A 23,810-nucleotide genomic window follows, 5' to 3' on the forward strand; every position below is an offset into this window, starting at 1 on the left:
CACCAAAAGATGGCGCCGAGCACAGCCCTGAGCAAATCTGACTGCTACCAGAATGGCTGTCAGGCAGAGACAGGCCACCAGACCCTCTTTTATGGCCCACAAGAATATAGGCTTAGGTGCCGCTTTACCAGTAAGCCAAAGTGAAGAACACAGGCTCTGTTTTTAAGTTACTTTATATTACTTCTTGCCGGGGGTGGGGGGAGGCTAAATGGAAACAAACAGGCTTATGGCAGGAAGAGGGGTTTATGTGTGAGTGGGGGTGGGGAGAGGGCTCTCACCACCCACTCTCTCCAAGACAACTATTAAGGGGAGTGACCACACCCAAGTTGGGCCAAAGTCCCTCTGATACAGCCTAGCTGCCCGCCACCCCAGTGCCCAACCAGCCTGCTCAATTAAACCGCTCAATTACTCTAGCCCCAAAAGGCCCTGAAGCCCTGGCCTGTATTGTGCGCTGCAGCTGCAGGTGCCAGCTGCCTCCAACAGCCTCCAAGAGCTGACTGCTATCGCCGCTTTCCAACTGCCTCCACTGCCGCCATCAATGCTTGTTCAGCACACATTCCTCCCTTCAGCTTCACCACTCAAAGGAAGGCAGAGCAAAGAGCTCTTGCTTCACCGAGCGCTCGAAGAGACTGCAGCTGGAGAGAGCGGAGCCACCTGGATCAGGCTCTTGGCTCCGCCCCCCAGCTAAGCCTAGGATGCCTGGGAAGGGAGCCTGTCTCCTTTCCTCCAGGGCGGGGCCTCAAAGGACGGCTCCCAGCTTGAGCGGCATTCTGCCGCGCTGGGAGAGCCGCATTAAAATTGGCTACTTTTGAGATTGAAATTTGATCTGTAGGACACCCAAGGAGCAGTCTGAGAGAAATTTCACATTTGAGTGTATTTTTTCCTGGTGTTTTTGTAGGCAATGAGTACTGGATAAACTACTTTTCTTTGAAGTCCCATAGAAGTGAAAATCTGCAACTTAAAGATTCAGAGATCCCAGGAAATAGTGCAAGTGTATACTGAAAAATTGGTGGTGGGGTGGTAACAAAAACTCTGGAAGGAAGGCAAATGTCATCTCAATCTTCAAGAAAGGGAATAAGGACGATCCTGGGAATTAGAGGCCAGTCAGCCTGACCTCTGTCCCAGGGAAGATACTGGAACAGATATTAAAAGTGTCAGTCTGCAAACATCTAATGGACAACATGATGACATGGGGAAATCAGCATGGATTTGTCCCCAACAGGTCCTGCCAGTTGTTCATCTCCTCTGTGATTAAGTGAGAAGCTTACTGGATCAAGAGAATGCTGTTGGTATAGTGTATTTGGATTTCAGTAAAGCTTTTGATAAGGTTCCTCATGATGTTCTGATGAGTAAACTGGTGGACTGTGGACTGAAGTCTAGAATGGTTAGATAGCTGGCTGGATTACCACACTAATAGAGTAGTTTTCAGTGACATCATGTCTGATCGGAGGAAGATGTCCTAAGGAGTGCCACAGGGCTTAGTCCTGTGTCCAGTGCTTTTCAATATTTTTATAAATGACCTGGACAAGAGTGTGAAGAGATTACTCATTAAATTTGCAGATGATACCAAACTGGGAGGAGTAGCAAACACCCTTGAAGTTAGGGATAGAATTCAACAAGATCTGTAAACACTGGGAAAGTGAGCATATTTGAATAAGATGCAATTTAAGAGGGATCTTGGAATATGGGCAGATGGGAAGCTAAATATGAGCAAGATGTCATTGTCCCACTATATACCACATTGGTCAGGCCCCACCTGGAGTATTGTGTGCAGTTCTGGAAGCCTCGCTTCAAAAAGGATGTGGACAAATTGGAACGGGTGCAAAGGAGAACAACCAGGATGATCCGGGCCTGGAGACCAAGCCCTACAAGGAAAGACTGAGGGACTTGGAATGTTGAGTTTTGAGAAGAGGTTGAAGGGAGACATAATTTCTCTCTTTAAGTATTTGCTTAGAACAGTCACTTAGAGGAGGGAAGAGAGTTGTTCCTGTTGGCAACAGAAGATAAAACTTGAAACAATGGTTTAAACTACAGGAGGGTACTGTCTGTACATTAGGAAAAACATCTTCATGTTAAGAGTAATTCAGCAATGGAATCTGCTGCCTAGGGATGTGGTGGGTTCCCCCTCATTGGCAGTCTTCAAGGAACAGCTGAACAAATACTTGTTGGGGATGCTTTGGGCGGGATATTGGATTAGATGGTCTGAAAGGTCCCTCCCATTTCTATGATTCTATGAAAATACCCCTTGGTGTTCTGAAAAGTGTTTTTAGTGGTTTTTTTCATATAAAAATCTAATTTTGGTTTTGAGATGCCGAAATGCACAACTGTGCTATGCTGTACCATACGAAAAAATAACCCTTTGTGTTCCGAGGAAAAAAATAAATTATTTTGTTATACAAAGGCTCATTTTGATGGAGCTTCTGTTAATATTTTGCTTATGTGGTGTTGCAACAACACAGGAGTGAAATATAACCTGGATCTTCAAGTCTTGGAGCTATGCAAATGTATATCTGTGAGATGACATTCTTCTCCTTTTTCTGTAGTTGCTACAGATATGGGGAAAATATGAGGGCGGAGCATTCTTTCTTTAATTCTTGGGTTCTGCCCCTTGAACTTGATGAAAGAATGAATTATAATTGAAAAAAAGCTGGAGAAATCTGCTCATCCCTGCTACTTAATCCTTTCATCCTGGCTCTTTTCTCTTTCAAAATTAGGCCCTTTGAGCTGTTTTTCAGCCCATGGTGACAAAAGATAGTTACATCTTTCCTTCTGCAGGTGGAAATGCAATGAAAGTGTGTGATTTTGAGCAACATGGAAGAGTAGACCAGCCTTTTCTGACACAGATCAATCCTCTGTTTAAGACATATATGTATATACATATATGCATATTTTTTTATAAATTTGACTGAGCATCGTGATGCAATTTGGGCCTGACTCTGATTAGAGAAATAAATTGGAATTACAATATTACTTTCGTAGCTACTGTAGCATAGTGGTTAAGTGGCTGGGTTGCAAATCCTCACTCTGCTAGTTCAACTCTCATTACTCCTATATATTTTGCAGGTGACCTTGGGTAAGCCATTCCTTTCAGCTTCAGCTTCCCAGTTGTATTGTGACCAAAAACATGAGCCAGTGTGTTGTAGTGGGGTTAGCGTGTCAGACTAGGATCTGGGAGACCCAGGTTCCCATTCAGCCATGGAAGCTTGCTGAATAATGAACATTCAGCTTAACCTACCTCACAGAGTTGCTGTGAGGATAAATGGAGGACAGGAGAATGATGTCAGCCACTTTGGGTCTCCTTTGGGGAGATGGATGGGGCATAAATGAAGTAGATAAATAAATAAATGTTTTTTGAATACACAACCCTATCTCTGATGCATGTTGTTACTGGCAACTGGCCTACCAAAACTATGCTGGCTCTGTTAGCCTGTACAACTGTCAGCCTCATATTTGCCTTCTCACCTACTGCAAGCAAGGGTCAAACCACACGAGACAAAATACACTTGAATTACACTCGAATTACACTCAAATACACTTCAATTAAAAAATACACTTGAATTACCCGTGTAATTAAAGAGTATTTTGTCTCATGTGGTGAGTAGAGATGGGCACGAACAGCAATACGAACAAAAAAAAGCCACAAACAGCCTAATCTGCTGTTTGCGAACAAGCTGTTCATGAGGCCCCATTCTAAATGAACAAGTGTTCGTTGCAAGCCTCGTTCGTTGCTGTTCGTCAAGCCAGACAATCTAGCACCTGCAATCAATTCCCTTGGCAACTTAGGCAGGGATTGTCTGAACTCTGAACTCCTGCTGTTGCCCTGGAAACCCCAATCTAAGCCCAATTTAGCTTGATAGGCAGGTCTTCCTTTCAATTGTGGAGCTCCAAATTTGTTACAAGGGAGCAAAGAGCAGGGGGGAGGGGCTCCCAGCTCTGACTTAGTTTGCAGACAGTGGAAAGGGAGAGACAGTTGCTGTTGGCATTTTGATAGAGAGAGTGCATTGGAGCTTGAATTTTCTTTGTGTTTGGTGGGATAGGGATCTACCTCTTCAAGTTCCAGGGCTGCTGCCAGGCTCTGCGGCCAAGCTATTATTTATTATTGGTACTTTTCCTGCTGCCTGCTCAGGTAAGGTTTCTCAGCAAAAAAATAGGGCAACCCCGCAGGAAACACAAACAGTACGTGTTCACTTCCCCAATTTATCAATTAAAGTGCAAATGCTAATTAATTTATCAGTGCATGAAATATCAATAATATAACAATCATTTCATATCAACAGTACAAAATATTTAATTGATAAATTGGGGAAGTGAACACGTACTGTTTGTGTTTCCTGCGGGGTTGCCCTATTTTTTTGCTGAGTATTTGCAGGAACAGCCATTTTTTTTTGCTTGTTTTCAGGTAAGGTTTCTGGCGGTGTGGTAGGGATCTACCACTTTAAGTTCCAGGGCTGCTGCCAGGCTATGGGACCAAGCTATTATTTATTATTGGTACCTTTCCTGGTGCCTGCTCAGGTCAGGTTTCTGGGAGTGGTGCAGTAGGGATCTTGGATGATGGCTGGAGGAGAGCCTGCTGGCCAACCATGAACCTGTTCATGAACAGGGCCATGTTCTTGGTTGTTCATGTTCTTGGTTGTTCATGTTCTTGGTTGTTCCTGTTTATGGATGGCAACGAACAATGAAGATCATGTTTGTTTGTTTTTATGTTCATGCCCATATCATGTCTGAGCCCCATCCATGCCAATGCTAATACTGAATCAGTGGCATCAACTACACTGTCTCTGGCTCTTACAGCTGCTCATTCTCCAATCTGATATATGCCCTCATGTGCCAACAATGCCCTTCTGCTCTGTACATTGGACAAACCAGCCAACCTCTGCGCAAAAGAATAAATGGACACAAATCTGACATTAGAAATTGAAACATCCAAAAACCAGTGGGACAACACTTCAATCTACCAGCACATTCCACCAAAGACTTAAAGGTCGCTGTGGTTCAACAGAAACCTTTCAAAAACAAAATCCAACGGGAGGCTGCTGAATTGGAATTCATATGCAAATTTGACGCTGTCAAGCTGGGACTGAATAGAGACTATGAATGGTTATCACATTATCACAGGTAACAGATTTCCTTTACAGCGGCGTGGTCTGGGGGAGCCCAGTGACGCCTGGTGTGGGCTTTCGGGGACCACAGTTCTCTTTGTCAGATGCATCTGGCAGGGAGAGCTGTGGTTATCGAGGGCTTATACTACATAGAAATTGGATGCTTTTACTGCTGCAAACTAACACGGCAAACTGACTACATACCAAAAGGAGATGTTTACATTTACTAGCAAAGGAATGTTTTGGTTGCCTCCCCCCTAATTGCATCTTGTCCCTCCTCTCCTTCTCCCCCCTCTCCCCCCTCCTCTTCTGTATTTGACCAGTTTGTATCATGCATCTGACGAAGAGAACTTGCTTCTCGAAAGCTTATGCTGCAATAAAATTGGTTAGTCTTAAAGGTGCTAATGGACTCTTTTTGATAATGTTTCATACTGTAACTTGATGTCATATTGCCAATGCCATAACTGTTTCTTTCACAGGCTGCTTGCAGGTGCTTATCTAATGGACTGTAGAAACTTTCAGTGTTCATGACCTTTTGTACTACTCACTCCTTTGAATTGCTATGTCTTGCTTTCTCAGTGACTCAGCTTGATAATACAGCTATGCGAGATGTTCTCAGGGCAAACTCGCGCCAAAAATCCTGTTTACTATTGGGAGGGGGAAGGAGCAAATGTGTGTGTTAAGAGGAAGGTTTTTCCCAAGAATTACTATTCCTGTCAATCTTGCTGTTACTGCTTAGATGCTTACCTTGCTTCTGAGTAATCCTATGGACAAATATATGGAAATGATTTGATTTCTGAATGCAACAATTTGACCAAGAGCCTGGACTTCTTGTTGCAATGGTACAGGGATCTGTCTGCCATATCCTGTCATCGATAGCCTGACATTTTGACAGGAATCCCTTCATTTCCCTCTGCACCTGGCTACTGCCTTCACGTCATCAGAGCCTAACCTGGGGCTAACGGAGCCAGAGGATCCTACTAATCAACTGGGACCAGGTGCAACTCCTGAAGGGACTTCTAGAGAGCTGACACCTATGACCATAACAATATTGGACTATCTAATGGACTATAATATATCTGTGATTAGGGGACTTAGTGCCACAGGAACCCTCCTGATGTATCCTGAACTGGGAGCGATCCCCAAAGCTGGGTCTACCTACCAACAGTGGAACTTACCACCCACCCGTGAGTGGGCTTCTCGCAGATCCATAACTGCAGAGGAGAGAATCCCAACGCTGTGGAAGGACAGCGTATTTTCAGCACTCCTCGGAGATGGAGGAGTATATCGCCAACACAGGAATACTGGAAGGCCCCAGCGACCCGTCGTTGGTAACAGCAATTGCTCACACGGGGTCAGAGGAGACGAGCGCACCCGAGACTGCATCACTGGAGCACCGGATTGCTGAGATCATCGAATACCAACTCCAAAGATTATGGGAGAAACTGAGAGACCATGGATTATCCCCTGGCAACACCACAGAATATCGTGAAGTTACAGTTGAGACAGGAACAGATCCCTTGGACATCTGTGAGTTGGGAGCCGCAGCTGGGCCAAGCAACCAGGATTGGGGCCAGACGTCATGGCTACCTGCACTGCAGGATAAGACAACACAATCAGTGTTGTTGGATTTACGAATGCAGGGGGACCGTGGATTAACCCCTGTTAATGAGCGCGCATTGGTGGATTATACCGTTGAAGTCGAGATGGACTCCATGGAATCAAGCAACTCAAGGGCTGTGGCTGGGCCAGCAATCCCTATCGGGGTCCAGATGCTGCAAACTGTGAGATATAGAATGCATCCTACCCAGGAGGAACTAGCCCATGCATTGAGGATACAACAAGAATGGGAGCGAAACCTCCTCAAAGGGCAAGACAGCATAAGTTCACTGGAGGAACTGGTGAGGAAAATGACAGTGGCACATGGGGAGTCAGAAGAAAAAACTTTAAAAAAAGAAAAAGAAAAAGAAAAAAGAAAAAAAAGAAAAGAAAAAACTTTCCTGCTGCAGTCGGGGAAAATAAAGCCAGGGAGAGGTCTGCAAATTGGCCAAGATCCAATAAACTCTATAGGGATAGTGCTGCCGGAAGGGGGAAGAGTGCTTTTGATGACCCCCACACAGTTCATGAGCGCCCAAATAATTCTAACGACTACACAGTCTCCAGTAGTAATTACTGGAATGGGGAGAAGGAATCCTGCTCCTCCTCCCACCATAGTGACTGCACCAAATATACCCTCCCAGGGAAAGGGAATGGGTCCATCTGGGAGAGCACAACCTGTGACCATTCCTCCGGTCATGAGCGGCACAGGGCACCAATTGCCACAACAGGGATGAGAGTGTCAAGTAACGTACCAGTTCAAGCTCCCCCAACCATAATGACAGTTCCCATTTTACCACCACAAGGAGGAGGGGGGTCACAACCAGGGGGGACACAGCCAATGACTGTCCTGCCTGCTACAGCAAGCACAGGGGCATTGGTTGCCACCATAGGGATGAGGGTGCCGCAAACCAGCCAACCACAGGGAACCCCTGTCATCGTTCCAATGTGGACAGGAGTACAAATGGGCCATCTGCAACTGGAGGGTCCCACAGTATACCCCCCTCAAAGAATATCGGGTCATTTGCAAGGGACCCCTATCGTCACCCCAATGGGGGCAGGAGTACAAATGGGCTACCTGCAACTGGGGGGTCCCACAATATACCCCCCTCAGGGTACCCCGAGGGTTCAAGTGCAAACCTTTCACCCACAATATGGAGGGGTGCCTCAAGCAGCTCCGATGGTATATGGAGCAAATGGAGCCTATCAAATACCCTTTATGGCACAGGGACATATTCAGCCACCCCCTGGAGCAGCCCCAATCCAGCAGCTGGCAGAGCATCAAGGAGCAGGAGCTCCCATAGCGGGACTGCCGCAAGGATTGTTCAGATTGGAAACCACATTTGATGGGAAGCCCAGGAACTTGGGATTTTTTATAGTATAAGCCATGGAATGTTTCCATGGAATGTTCACCATCGAGTGAACCACTTAGGATCTTGACTGGAAGGGACGGCAGCTGAATGGTATGTAACGTTGCATCACACGGGAGCACCCGAGCTATATGACTTAAATGCTTTTGTATATGTGCTAAGAGCCCAATTTGAAGACCCACTAGATGGGGAAAGGGCTCGGACAAAGCTCAGAACCATTAGATAGGAGTCCAGATACGTAAGAGAATATGCTGCTGAATTCAGGCAATTAGCCATCAAAGTCCAGGGCTATCATGAAGGAGTTAAAATTGAACTTTTCCGAAACAGATTGTATGCTGACCTGCTAGATAGAGCATTAATGCAGGATGACCCACAGACTCTGTTAGGTTGAATCCAATTAGCATGTGAGGTCAAAAACAACCCAAGTGGTGAAACGCGTAAGAATGCAACAACAGGCAGGGCTAAAGAGGCCAACAAACGCAGACGGGATGTATCCTGTAGGGGCCATGCCCCCCCATTCCAGGGAGAGAGTTACAATGGAGACAAGCACTATGTTTACAATGTGGGGGTGTTGGGCATTTTGCAGCACAATGCCCCATAAGGCCGGTGCAGGGGAGAAGGGGCCAGGGCTCACTAAAAACCGCAGGCCCCCCTAAACCACCGGGTCGGAGATTGCCTCCGAAGTGTGGGAGGCCAGAGACCAGCTTGGATGCTGATGAGAGTCCCAGAAATACTGAGGAACCCATACAAAATGAAGCAGAGGAGGATTTTACCCCGCCATCAGGAAACAAGACAGACCTGCCGTGAAAAGGTCCTGACAGCAAGTCTCTAAAGAGCCCAAACCACCAGATGTGAGAGAAAGAGGGGCCATACTGTTCATGCTTGTGATGTTACTGAATCCAAAAAAGGGAACTCATGTACGGGTGCAAGCATTAATAGATTCCAGATGTTCCCGGGACTTAATATCGCCAGCCCTAGTCACAGGAACTAACAAAACTCAAAGACCCTATAGTATTTGAGCAAATGGACAGGTCTAGCATGACTCCCACACCATATAAAACTGAGCTTACCCCGATGGGCATGGGGAATCGTTGGGGGAATAGAACATATGTAGTCAGTGATGTGGCCAAATACCCCTTGGTACTGGGAAGCCGCTGGCTGTGGGACCATGACCCATACATCAAATGGTCCACTGGAATGGTGATTTTTAAAGGAGATCATTGTGCAAAACATGCAGGGACTGAAGTGTGGGGCCGGGAGACATCCTCCCCGTTAGAAACTGTGTTATTAACCGTTGAAGAGGAAAAAGCCATTCCTCCCAAATATCATGATTTAAAACAAGAGTTTGATGAAAAAGAAGTTGATGAGCTTCCCCATCATAGAGGCACGGACTGTGCTATTGAACTCATTCCAGGGGAAAAGTTACCTAAGGGAAAATTGTACTCTATGAGCCCAGCAGAAAGAAAGCAACTGAGAGAGTTCATTGATAAAAACCTTGAGCGAGGATCAATCTGCCCTGCCGGCACCGCCCATGCGGCGCCTCTGTTATTCCGCAAAAAGAAAGATGGGGGTCTGAGACTGTGTACTGATTATCGTGGAATAAATGCTGTATCCATGTCAAATGCTTACCCCTTCCCTTTGATCAGAGACTTGCTCAGTGTGGTGGTACAAGGGGAAAAAAAATCAAAGCTGGATCTAAAAGATGCTTACTTCCGAATCAGAATAAGGGAGGGGGATGAATGGAAAACTGTCTTTAATACCCCCTTGGGGCAATTCGAGTATCTTGTGATGCCTTTCGGCCTACAGGGGGCGCCAGCGGTGTTTATGAATTTAATTAATGAACTGCTACATGAATACCTGTACTAAGGTATGGTAGTTTACCTAGATGACATGTTGATTTATTCTCCTGATAAAGAATCCCATGTGGAATTGGTCTGAAAGGTGTTGAGCAATTTAAAAAAGCATAAACTACCAGTAAAATTGTCTAAATGTGAGTTCCATAAAGAAGAACTGGACTTTTTGGGATACCGAGTCTCACATCAAGGGCTTAAAATGGACCCAGCAAAAGTCCAAGCTGTAGTAGGGTGGGAACCACCCCAAACGAGAAGGCAATTGCAGTCGTTTCTGGGGTTCGCTAACTTTTACCGGCCCTTCATAAAGAACTTTGCTCAAATCATTCTTCCCCTAACAGACTTGCTAAAGACCAAAGGGAAGAGAACGCAAGGGGAAAAAACCAGTGCTAAATTAAACTGGTCTGGAGAATGCCAGGAAGCTTTTGAAAAGCTGAAAAAACTGTTTGTTCATCTACGGTCTTCCTGTGCAGTCCCACATGGGACTGCGCACGCGCAGGCCTGCCGATACCGGAGGTTTTTCATAGCTCAAAGCCACTAGGGGGCGCTCCCACCTCCAAGCGCGCATGCGTGGCCGCTTTCCCGCTGAAACGGCTCCTAAGAGGCGGAGCGCCCCTCACATACCCTCAGTTTCTCTTTCGCCACCGATCGTTGAGGTTTATAGCTCTTCCTTCGTACGCGATGTCGGAGACGGCCTTGTTCAAGCGGTGTGAGACCTGTAATCGCAAGATGACAAGGTTGGATGGTCATTCCATTTGCTTATATTGCCTTGGGAAACGCACAACACTCAGGCATGCAAGCATTGCCGCGCGTTTACCTCTAAGGCAAGGGCAGAGCGAGCGGATCGCCTGCATGCCTCCCTCTGGCAGTGCGCGATGTCTGTTGAAGATCCTCCACCAAAATCTTCTTCTGCTCCTTCTGCGCCCTCTCAGCCTCCTCCGGAGGCGTTGGGTTCCAAGACTCCTCACTCCCAACCGTCTCCAAGTCGATCGGAGTCAAGATGCGGGAGGATCGCCCCGGTTCGGAGTTCGTCGGAGCCGACCGCTTCGGTTCCAAGACCTTCTTGGAGTCGACCTCCTTCGACCTCTTCGACTGCCCAGGCTTCACCGGTCCAAGGAGCCCATAGAAGTTCAACTCCCTCGGTTCCAAGGACGACCCCACCGGCTCCTCCGGCCCCTTCGGATCCGATGACTTCGGATCCGGCTGTGAAGTCGAAGACGGGAATCATTCCTGAAAAGAAAAAGAAAAAACATAAGCACTCCAGCAAGCATGTCAAGGCAGTTTTAGAGAGCCTGATTGCTGCTCCCCCGTCGGTTCCGATCGACTCCGCTACTGCCTCTGAGGAACAGCGTGCAGAATCGACTGACCATCCGTCATCTAAGACCCCTCCAGTACGAGGGATTCAGGAGGAAGATGTCACACTGCTCGAGAAACCTCCTACGCCATCTGGTCGGCCTCGATCAGCTTCCTACGAATCGGGCTTGGTTCGTTCGGTTAGGAGTCTACGGAGTTGGTCTGCACGTCGATCTGACCGTCGGAGCACACCTCGTTCCTACCAGCGCCGATCCAGGGAGAGTCAGCGTCGGGATGAGCCAGTTACCCGCTATTTTAGCAGAGAAGGCTCGTACTATTCTGACCAACATTATAGAGGTGTTTCACTGTCCCCCTCGTTTAGAGTCGGTTCCGACACTGGATATGACCCGTCCCGTCACCCATCAGAGGTGGTATCCCCTCGGATCCGTGCCCGATACAGCGATTCTCCATTATCGGATTCACCTGAAAGGGAGATTGGGCCATCGGAGGAGGCTTCACCCACCGATGATTTTCGGGCCTATAACGAGCTACTCCAGAGAATGGCTAAAGCCTTGGACCTTGAAGTAACTTCCACTGAGTCCAAATTCACCGATAAAATACTACAGCATATTTATTCGGGATTGATGCCCTCGATTGCCTTTCCTCTTATCGAGGGTTTCGCTGACCTGTGGAAGAAGCTGCAATCTAGACCTGCGTCTGCTACAGCCACCAATCGGAAAGTGGAGAGCCTGTACAGAACCAAGGACGATGCTGACCCGTTCCTTGTGGTTCATCCTCCTCCGTCCTCACTTGTAACTGAGGAGATGCAAGCTCGGCCTCGTCAAGGCTCTATGTCAGCTCCGGCTGATAAAGATAGCAGAAGGCTCGACGCCATGGGCAGGAAGCTGTACACTTCGGCTACGTTTGGCATCAAGGTGGCGAATTATGCAGCGATGATGGCGGCCTACCAACTTTTCTTATGGAAGAAGGTGGCGTCTTTTCTTCTGAGGATTCCCGTGGAACAGCGCACTCTGCTTCGGGTTATACAGGAGGAGGCTGTCCGTTTATCCAGACACCAGATTAATGCTGGTAGGAATATGGCTGACACTTCTGTCAGGTCACTTCTTTCATCTATGGTGTTGTGCAGGTTTGCCTGGCTTCACACGACTGCCCTTCCTGCGGAGACGAGGAACCGGGTGGAGGACTTACCTTTCGAGGGCACCACCCTGTTCTCGGAAAAGACTGACGAATTCCTTTCAAAAAAGACAACTGATCGCCTGTCTGCCCGTTCATATGGGGTTCTGCACCAAAACCCGCAGCAGCCTTCTCGCCCATACTATCGCTCCTTCCAGCGTGGCAGACAACACCGTTACCAGCCCTATCAAGGGTATGCTTACCAGCCTCACAGGAGCTATCAAAGCCCGCAATCTGCTTTTCCTAGACGGAGGCAGGGCCAACGTCCCAAGCCTGGCTCCCAGCAGCATCAGGCCAAGGACCAAAACCAATTGCACAAGCAATTCTGACAATCACAGGGACCTGACCCCACATTTGGGGACAGGCTTGGTGCTTTCTTGAATGCATGGTGTTCACTTTGTTCAGATGTTTGGGTTCTTTCTATAATCCAGTTTGGTTATAAAGTTTAATTTATTGATTTACCTTATTTACGTCTCCCTGTGTTTTCTTCTGACCCCCCTCGATCGGAGATCTTGGGGGAGCTCGCAGCTCTCTTACAGAAGGGGGTAATAGAAGAGATTCCGGTTGACTCAGCTGGTTTGGGATTCTATTCCAGCTTGTTTCTGGTAGAAAAGAAAGATGGTGGGCTAAGACTTTTCCTGTAGGAGACTGTTTTTCCTTGGTTGTTTGATTCATCCTGGGTTTGATTGCTCTTCGGATTTCATTTCTGGAGTAGCTATTTGCCTGAAGTGCGTGGTTTAGATGATTAATTTCCTCATTGAGAAAGTGCGGCTCACATATCCGTCTTGCGCGATCCACTAATGTTTTCATTATGCCTCTTTTCTGTCGGGGGTGGTGATTGGAGTTTTTGTGTAACTACCGATCAGTGTGAGTTGGTTTCCTGCAGACCTTGTGACCTAACTCACACTGATGAAATGAAATCCGAAGAGCAATCAAACCCAGGATGAATCAAACAACCAAGGAAAAACAGTCTCCTACAGGAAAAGTGTTTTTGCCATATATCGAAGGAATTACTGATCAGATGGGAAAGCTTATGAAAAAGCATAACCTTCAAGCAGTATTCAGACCCACCCGAAAAATACAACAGGTGCTATGATCAGCAAAAGACAGTAGAGACCCCCTCACCTCTGCAGGAGTATACCATATACCCTGCAGCTGTGGACAAGTTTACATCGGGACCACAAAGCGTAGCATCCAGACAAGAATAAAAGAACATGAAAGACACTGCAGACTTGGACAAACTGAAAAATCAGCAGTGGCTGAACATAGCCTAACTCAAACAGGGCACAGTATCTTATTCCAGGACACCAAAATACTGGACAACACTTCCAACTACTTTGTCAGACTGCACAGGGAAGCCATTGAAATTCACAAGCATAAGCAAAACTTCAACAGGAAAAAAGAAACCTTAAGAATGAACAGAGCATGGTTTCCAGTTCTGAAAAACACCAGGCTAACAAAACACTCTATACTCGACAATAGCCCTGCAGAGAAGATGAGCACATCAAGCACCAATTCATATGCAAAAGAACCTCCTCAGGATACAGTGAAGCCTCCCGCCATTAGCATTCCACACCCTGGGAAACTCTTACAGGATGACTCAGCTCAACCCCACCCCTCCTGAGTAGATACAAATGACCTGCCAACATCTTTTCCACACTGTGACACTGAGAGATCTCTGTCTTTTGGTGCTACACCTCTGAAGATGCCAGCCACAGCTGCTGGCGAAACGTCAGGAACTACAATGCCAAGACCACGGCAATACAGCCCGGAAAACCCACAACAACCATCGTTCTCCGGCCGTGAAAGCCTTCGACAATACATCTTCAGTTAAGGTTTATCTGGCAGCCATCTCTGCCTTTCACCCTCCGATCGACAGGAAATCTGTGTTTTCCCACTATTCTGCTCAATTATTTTTGCGAGGGTTTAATAATTTGTTCCCCCCAATTCGAGCTCTGGTCCCACAATGGTCGTTACTCTTCGTTCTGACTCGTTTGATGTCCAAACCGTTCGAGCCTTTAGCCTCCTGTCCGTTCCATTTTTTGTCTATGAAGGTGGCCTTTCTGGTTGCGGCTACTTCGGCCAGGAGGGTGGGGGAGTTAGCAGCGTTATCCTGCGAGCCCCCTTATTTGAAGCTACACCCTGAGAAGGTTGTTCTTCGTACTAAGATCGAGTTCTTACCTAAAGTAGTGTCACGTTTTCACTTGTCCCAGGAGCTGGTGCTGCCAGTTTTCTTTCCGGCTCCGACTTCAGAGGCAGAAAAAGCCATTCCCTGGATGTCCGCAGGGCCATTCTATTTTATTTGGATAGGGTGAAGCCGTTTCGGCTTGATTCTAATTTATTCGTTTGCTTTGCGGGACAGCATAAGGGTAAAAGGGCCTCGTCTCAGACTATCTCTAGATGGGTAGTCCAGACTATACTGACCTGTTATACTGTTGCTAACTTACCTTGTCCTTTGGAAGTGCATGCCCATTCCACCAGGTCCCAAGCGTCGTCAGCGGCTCTCCTCAGAGGTGTTCCTCTCCACGACATATGCAGAGCGGCGACGTGGGCCTCGGCGGATACTTTTGTGAAGCACTATGCGCTGGACGTCCTAGATAGAAATGAGACAGCGGTGGGCACGGCAGTTCTACACTCCATCTTTGAGTGATGCTTTGGCGTCACCTCCACCCAGGTATTAAGCTTTGAAATCTTCCCATGTGGGACTGCACAGGAAGACCGTAGATGAAAAACAGGTTTTACTTACCATAACTGTTGTTCATCTAGGTCTTCCGTGCAGGCACACATGCCCTCCCTCCTTCCCCGCTAACTCTCTTGGTACTTACCTTGCAGGGGGCGGCGAATGAGGAACTGAGGGTATGTGAGGGGCGCTCCGCCTCTTAGGAGCCGTTTTGGTGGGAAAGCGGCCGCGCATGCGCGCTTGGAGGTGGGAGCGCTCCCTAGTGGCTTTGAGCTATGAAAAATCTCCGGTATCGGCAGGCCTGCGTGTGCGCAGTCCCATGTGTGCCTGCACGGAAGACCTAGATGAACAACAGTTATGGTAAGTAAAACCTGTTTTTTCAGAACTGGTTCTACAGCACCCAGATGAGAGTAAAAAAATTGTGGTCCAAGTTGATGCTAGTGACACTGCCATAGGGGGGTCATTGTACAACTAAAGAAAGATGGGAAATTGTATCCCTGCGCGTGTATTTCCAAAAAATTCTCTGAAATTGAACACAATTGGAGTGTATGGGAGAAAGAATCTTTTGTGGTGAAATTTGCACTCACCACCTTGCGACATTGGTTGGAAGGGGCTAAAGTACCGTTTGAGGTATGGACAGATCACAAAAACTTAGAAGTGTTACGCACCCCCTGTAGACTGAACGCCAAACAATTAAGGTGGGCGGAATTCTTTTCCAAATTCAACTTCACATTGAAGTACCTCCCTGGCCGATCAAATTACCTAGCAGACGCATTTTCATACATGCCCCAACATGACAGCCAGGAGGAAATAATTGACACCGTTTTCTCACCAGCTCAGTTGGGAGGAGCGGTGACGACATGCAACCAAGCTGCAAAAACACAGAGCAGCACAAAACCTGATCTCTCAGAATGGGGAGAGAGACTTTTGAAAAATTTTCTACTTTTGAAAAATCATTTGTTTAGTTTATTATATAGCATTGTAAGATCCACAGCCTTGTCCTTTTATGATGTTCTGGGATACAACAGTATTCTATTTACTGTGATTTGAAGAGTGTAACTCAGCTTAAAACTGAACTGTTGCTATCTGTGATGAGGAAATATTGAATTCTTCAGTAATATTAATAGCTAAATAACCAACTGCTTTGGTTCTCTCTAATTACATAGTAAGGAGTTTAAGTTTTGAACATTTTCTGTAAAATATGAATTTATTCTTGTGATAATGCTGTGGTGCACACTGTTTCTGAGCCCAATTAATAAAACCTTTATTTTGTTTACTACAGTGTTGATAGTTCTGTTTTTAACTAGTTTCTTATTTCCAAGTTGCCAAAAATTAAGATATACTAAAATAGTTACTTCCATTTGGACATATTCTTAAATCTTACTTTAACAGAATGAAGACAAAAACTACACATACTGGGAAGAACATCGGCACCACCATAAAGGTGGCTCTGAGGGAGTGGACGCTGGCCTGGGGGGAAGGGTTTGTCCATGGCTTCATAGTGATGGACGCAGGAAACAACACATTGGCAGCCCTGAAAGAAGCATCCCTCCCAGGCCTGGTGTGCATAGTGCACAAGCTGCACCTGGTAATGAGGAACATTCTCAGGCTGGGGAGCAAGCTGAGGGACAGCTGGGATGAGGGAACTTTGTGGATGCACAAACTGCTGGACAGCTGCCGTCGCATCGCTTCCCACTTCTCCCGCAGCGTCAACTGTTATCGGCGGAGGTTCTGAGGAGGGGAGAGGAGCTCAACCTCAGCTCCATGGAATGGAGAATCCTTTCCCAGATGTGCCGGTTGCTGAAACCCTTTAAGGAGGCCACTGAGCTCCTGTGCTCTTACAAGGCCAGCCTGGGTCAGGTCATCCCCCTGATCCACGGATTCCATCAGTTCCTGGCCAAAGAGCTTGAGCAAGAGCTGCTCCCCAGGGTCAGGGACTTTGCGAGGAGGATGCAAGCATGTGTTGCCGAGCACTTGCATCCTCTGCACCATGAGGCACCATACCAAATGGCCTCCATATGTAACCCCCATATCAAGGGCAGCATTGCCATGCGGGAGGGCGAGATGCAGCACTGGAAAAAGGAGCTCCGCCAAGCGGTGATCCATTTCTATCAGGCAGAGAAGGCAGGAGAGAGGGAAATGGGCAGGGGTGAGAGGCAGGCAGTGGAGAAGGAGGAGGAGCTGGAGAAGCAGGAGGGGCAGGAGATGGGAACTAGAGATCCACACCAGGAGAGACCCACTGCAACGAGCCCACTCGATCTCTGGGCCTCATCGGTGGGCTGTGTGGTTGGCCGTAGCACAGTGGATGCGTGTCTCACAGTGGAGGACTCAGTGGGGGCCATGGTGCGAGAGTACCTTGCGGAGCCCACCAAGCCCCCCCAGGCCAACCCGTTGGAATATTGGGCGAGTAAATCTGCCTTGTGGCCAGACCTGTCCATCGTGGCAACCAACATCCTGTCCTGCCCTCCCACCAGTGTGCAGAGCGAGCGGGTGTTCTCCCACCTGGGAGACCTCCTCCATCCCCACCACGCACATCTGCACCCAGACTTGGTGGACATGTTGACTTTCGTTAAGGTCAACCTCCAACTGCTTGGACATCCCTCCATGGAGCTGGACGTAACTGAGCTCTGAGCCACCCCAGTCTACTGTGGTTCTAGGCCAAGCTCCTGTGAAGCAGTCTCCAGCCAGTTCTCAGGGCCGATTCCACGTTATCTTTCTCTCCCAGACAAGTTCCTGGATGCTCCCTCTTTCAACCTCTCCCTCTCCGGATGGCACCAATACAACCCTGTCATGCCTCAGGTGGGGTGGGCCACCTTATGCTGCCCCCACTCTGGGATTTAGGGTGGCTTGGGAAGTCCCAGAGTACCCTCCCAACCCTTCTGACCTCTGTAGCTTGGCCAATAAACAGGCATGAGAAACAAAAGGGGTTGTTTCTAAGGAGGTCAGTTAATCAAACAACACACAAACAAGCAAACAATGTTCCTTAGCAACAATCAATGGGTGAAAGTTAAAAAAAAAAAAACAGCTGTAGCGTGACTGAACTCACTGTCCCTCTGTCTGCCAGGCCTGACTTCTCACCCTACATGAATGAGGGCCTCTCTCCCTAGCAGAAACCTCCTCTAGCCTGCTCCCTGGGAGAAAGAACACAGGCTTTTTTCCTCCCAGACTTCTATAGCACCAGCCCCCTGTGTTCTGATTGGCCAAAAATGCACTAAAGCGGCCCAGAGGCTCCTGGGAATTGTAGGCAGGCCTGCTCCCGCTGCTTACAGGCTTCTGAGGCCTTGCTAGGCCTTCCTGGCATAGCCAGATCATGACAGACCTTTCCCCACGGCTTGTCCTGCCCATCCCCTCCTTTCTGCGAAGGCAGAAATGTGGCTTATGTCCACACAGAGCATCAATTGCAGTCCCTGCTTCTCCCTCTCCCTCTCTGGACTCCAACCCTTCAGCGACCTCACCTGTCTGTCCCATCCATCCCATCCTTTCCAAGAAGGCAGGATGGTGGGTCATCTTGGAGGCAGCCTCCACTTCAACACTGGAGGGGCGTCCAATGCTCCATGCATGTCCAGCTGGTGTATTCCACCACGCGAGGTGCGGACAAACCCATCGGCCCCGATGCCGTGAAGTGCCTCATCTGGAGGACGTATGTTGGTGTCTCACCTGCCAGGTTGTGTGTTTGTGTGTGCAAGGCCTCCACGTGTGACAACTTGTCTGGTTGGAGGATTTTCTTAGCAGACTGTGGCTGGGTCCTTTTGGTGTGTGGTGGCCAACAACATCACCCACCTTACTTTAAAAGCGGACAGTAGCCTCCGACCAGGAGGTCTGGTGGGTGGACACAAGGGGGGTGCCGCCGGCCAGTGACCCGACCCCCCACCCCTGATAGGGGAGATGGCCCACCACCACCTCCACAAGCCCGCCAGGCCCAGCAGCTACAGATATCAACTACCGTGCTGCAGAAACAGAAAGTAGCCTCTGACTGGGAGGCCTGGTGGGTGGACACATGGGGGTGCCACCGGCCAGCGTCCAGACCCCCACCCCCGAGAGGGGAGGCAGCCCACCTTCAGGTCCACCGCACGAGGCCAAAGTGAACTGGCAGCTCCATTTGTATTGAATGGGAGTTTCTTGGAAGACGTTGAATTTGGGAATGTATAACTCCAAGATCCATACTGCAATCTTGACCAAACTTGGATGATGGCTGGAGGAGAGCCTGCTGCACATTCTCTGTGAATATGGGCTCTCTAAGTGCTAAGGGGGGGGGCGCTCTGGTGCTGACAAACAACAAACACTGAACACTTTCATTAATGGGACATGTTTGTTTCCATTTGTTTGTTCATGTTCGATGTCAGCAACGAACAATGAACAGCCTGTTCGGTTTTTTCCCCCATTTGTGCCCATGTCTAGTAATAAGTCGCTCTAGACCAGTATAAATAGGTTCTGTATTTTTAAAGACTAAAGTAAATTTAAGTTTCATAAAAGGATGAGTATTTAAATTTTCTCCACAATTTGTTTTTCTTTTATATGGAAAGAAACTTTGCTTCCGTAGCTTCAAAGTTTCCAGATATTTTTTTTACATATCTATGTAGACAACATATGAATGTGCCTGTAAATTAAAGGTAAACTCCAGATAGCTAAAAGAATTGGGGGCATTTAAAAAAAAATCAAATGTGTAAAAACCCACAACCTACTTTTTCCATCATCTTCTTTATATCATAATCTGTTAGAAAACTCCATACTGCTTCCTTGGCTTCTTTGGCAAATCCTTTTTCTCTGATCCCTGAATATCTTTTGAGGAGAAAGACTGGCAGTGGGGAGGGGGGTGCTCCCTGGGGACACTGCCCCCTAGCAAATAATATTTCCTGTCATGATTTTCTTGGCTTTGGGTAACTAAAAATCATTCCTCACCACCTTAAGCAAGCAAAAATCCTGTGAAGAGATTGCATTTGTTTTGTTTCAGATCTTAAAATATAAAATCAATATAAAATCTTTACAAATTCCCCTTGATTACTGGCTCCTTTGATTTGGCAACTCTTGAGGATGCATTTGTATGTTCTTTTTTATTGCTATATACTTTTTTTTAAAGGCCTGCACTGGAGGTGGATGTATGATAAGTGAAACTACCTCAGCAATAACAACAGAGAGTACACCAGAAGGCATTTCTGCTCCTGAAGCCCAGTCCTATTCTTCTGACTCCTTTAACATCTCGTGGACTAAGCCAGAGTACCCGAATGGTAAGTGAACTCTTTTAGCCTCAAGTTAAAAAGATGATTAGTAAAGGTAAATTAATATTCTAAATGGCAGCTTATATGTGGTGCTTAATTTTTAATGATCATTTTAGCGCATAAAATACCTGAGATAGTATCATTGTCTGTAGCTGGGAGATTGAAGTCTTCAGCCCTGCTTCACTGTTTTAGTAGCTCAAAAGTGCTCCCTTTTGATGGTTCTTATGTACTGCATTCTTTTGCTTAATGCTTTCTGGAACAAGCAAAGGGAAGGATTGACTTTGACACTACAGCAATGCATCTCTTAATAAAGCCATGCTTTTCTTAACATTTTTATTACTGTTTTTGTTTTCTAGAGATATTCATTAATTTGCCTTGTATTTTACTTTTAAAAGCTTCTTGATATGTAGGAGATTACTATGAAGAATTATAGATCTCTGCAAGTTAGTGGCCGCTTTATTTAACTAGTCCTGCCTCAGTGCAACTTGTGATTTCAGTAGAACATCAGAGAGCCAGTGTGGGGCGCTGGATGAAGTTCTAGACAGACTGAGGAGATATGCAATCATATCCTTACTTATGAAGCTAACTAGGTATTCTTGGATCAGTCACTGTATCTCACCTGCCTCAAAAAGTTACTGTGCACGAGGTACAGTGGGAGGGATGGTTACCTAGTTACGTTATTCAATACTCCTTGAAGGAAAGCTAGAATAAAAATAATTTTACAGTGCCAAAAGGATGAGGAAAGCTATACCTGCTGAAATCCTTTCTTCTATTAGTTTATTTAAAATATTTATAAACTACCTTTCAGCCTAAAAGAAAACTTCAAAAGTGGCCTCTAAACAGCTAGATACAGGTACTGGAGCCAAAATGGCCACTTTTTAAAAAACTGATCCTGCACTTGTGATTTTATCAGCAGTCAGATATGCAAATTTTTTTAAAGTGAAGCACATAGATAAGTGGTGGGGGACACAACTTAAAAAATTAAGCACAGGGTGAATGTTTAAAAGATGGTAGCCCATATTTGCCATGTATTGCCGGTACTTTCTCCTACCTTTAAAAGTTTTTTAAAATATAAAGTTATATCAACTGAATTTTACAGCATCCACCTGTATCCTTAGATTTGTAACAGAAAATGACCCCAAGTAATCAGTCAAGAGCAAAATATACTCTCCTATGTGTTTGATAGTTTAACAGCTAAAAATAACATATTCTAATAATGTAAAGTTAATTAAATTTGCTTCTGATTTCAAATGACTTTGGACTGTTGATTATTTTGAAGTAAGTAAGTAATTTGTAAGTAATTAGGAATTTTACCAAGGCTGGCTGGAGATCTCCTGGAATTACAACTGATCTCTAGGCTACAGAGATCAGTTCCGCTGAAGAAAATGGCTGCTTTGGAGGGTGGACTCTGTGTCAGGTGCTCAGCATCACCTGCCATACCAGCAACACCCTGTTGTTTCTGGATGCTATGATTATGGATAAATGCTGAGGCTATTCTTTGACTGGACTGCAACTTTTAATTACCTTGCCTTTCAGACCAGCGATGTGAAACTATCTAAGGGAGGCGTTTGTTCTGGCTGTTATCTGTATGTTCCTCTGAATTGCACCCAATAGTTCCCAGACACCAGGACCTTGAAAATCCCATACATCAGTTCTGCTGTTTTCCCACTTAGATGTTTTCCTGCTGAGGCTAGCTGACTGTTAGACACTGGGGGGGGGGTGTCCTTAGGATTTGCCCGTGCTGTGAAAGCTTGATGCTTGCATGTGAACGTTGTTCCTAGCAAAGATGCAGTAAACTCATGATACTAGCAGCTTTTCAATAAAGTTCTTTTACTGCCTACAGTGAAGTCTTTTGAGAGTTGCTTGGCAGATCCTTACACTCTGCTGAGATCCCTTTCGTCCACAAACTCTGCCCTTCCCAGGCTGCAGCCTCAAAATCTCCAGGAATCTCACAACCCAAAGCTGGCAACCCTAACTTAGACTGTCATCTACTCCTGAAATTTGTTTCAAGCCAGGTATATTAATGGTGATAATGGTATTATAACTATATGACCTCAGGGAATATGTTTGTATAGTTATTGATGGCCATTTGAACAAATTCTTTGTGTGTGTGAGGAGAAATTTGTTCCATGTATTCATAACACCATTATTTCTGTATGCCTGGGGCTGGGCAGCTACTCTAGGAAAACACTGAATAGGTTGCCAGAATAAAATTAAGTACACCTCAAACAGCAATTGCTCACTTCCGACAATTTACTGGGATATTCAGCTGAAACTGTGCTTCCCAAAGACCACATGAAAACCATGTGAGAAATTGGTCTCTGTGATAGTCAAGTGTAATACCAAGTTGAGTGGGCATAGTGTCCGATTTGTATATCTGTGCTGTCATAACCCAACTGTTAATTTAATTTGGAAAGTGAATTAATTCCATTTATAGAAGGAATGGTGTCTTGATTTGGGAAGACAAATCTCAACTTTACTGAAACTTCTGAACTTGCAAAAGTCAGTTGATTTCCAAGTCCACCAATCCCCCCCACAGCTCATTAATTATATTCATAGCTCTATTATGTCCTCATAGATGTGCAGAACATTGGGTGGCTTTAGATATAAGGGCAAAGGGGTCATAAGAACATAAGAGAAGCCATGTTGGATCAGGCCAATGGCCTATCCAGTCCAATACTCTATGTCACACAGTGGCCAAAAAAACCAGGCATCCTCAGGAGGTCTGCCAGTGGGGAAGGGACACTAGAAGCCCTCCCACTGATTGCTCCCCCCAAACACCAAGAATACAGAGCATCACTGTCCTAGACAGAGAGTTCCATCTATACCTTGTGGCTAATAGCCACTGATGGACCTCTGCTCCATATGTTTATCCAATCCCCTCTTGAAGCTGTCCATGCTTGAAGCTGCCACCACCTCATGGGACAGTGAATTCCATGTGTTAATCACCCTTTGGGTGAAGAAGTTAATCACCCTTTGGGTCAGGGAGTGAGGGGGTCAGTAGACCAATTATTTGCTAACTACCAGAAACTTCAGTAGGGATGGCAATAGTGTGGAATCTCTTTCTAATGTTTAACTATAATACAGAGAGGTATCTCTGTTACCTTTTAAAAAGTTTTTCCATCAAATTAAGAAAAGAGTAGAGTGATACATAGCTCTTACTTCCTGTTCCCATTTGAAGTCTCCATTTGAGTGGTAGGATCAAGATGAAGGTAGCAGGAGAAATTCCAGCCCTATGTTTTTGTAGTGCCTGGCCATTGGTAACAACAACTCAAATGCAGATGCCAATTAAAATTTGGACAAAGATTCCTTGTTTTGTTTTCTCTTAATATCTCATTTAGTCTGGAACACATGATGGGGGGAGGGAGACAGATGACTATGGGCTATGTCATCTTTTGAGATGGCATAACTTTCTACCATTGTTGGGGGACATTCCTGGGCTGGAGTGGCTTAGGGAGCTGACTCGCTCCTGGCATGCCCTCCAGCTTGTCCACATCCATGGCAGTATAGGG

At 46.4% G+C, this 23,810-nt stretch overlaps 1 protein-coding gene across 1 annotated transcript in view; it reads left to right on the forward strand.

The window, feature by feature from the left end:
* USH2A (usherin) overlaps positions 1 to 23,810 on the forward strand; it is an 843,391-nt gene that overhangs the window by 412,568 nt on the left and 407,013 nt on the right. Inside the window, exon 34 of the mRNA XM_054970549.1 lies at positions 20,160 to 20,307. Coding sequence (XP_054826524.1) covers positions 20,160 to 20,307 — 148 coding nt within the window. The remainder of the gene's footprint in view (positions 1 to 20,159; positions 20,308 to 23,810) is intronic.

Source organism: Eublepharis macularius, chromosome 1, assembly GCF_028583425.1.
Source record: "Eublepharis macularius isolate TG4126 chromosome 1, MPM_Emac_v1.0, whole genome shotgun sequence".
NCBI lineage: Eukaryota > Metazoa > Chordata > Lepidosauria > Squamata > Eublepharidae > Eublepharis > Eublepharis macularius.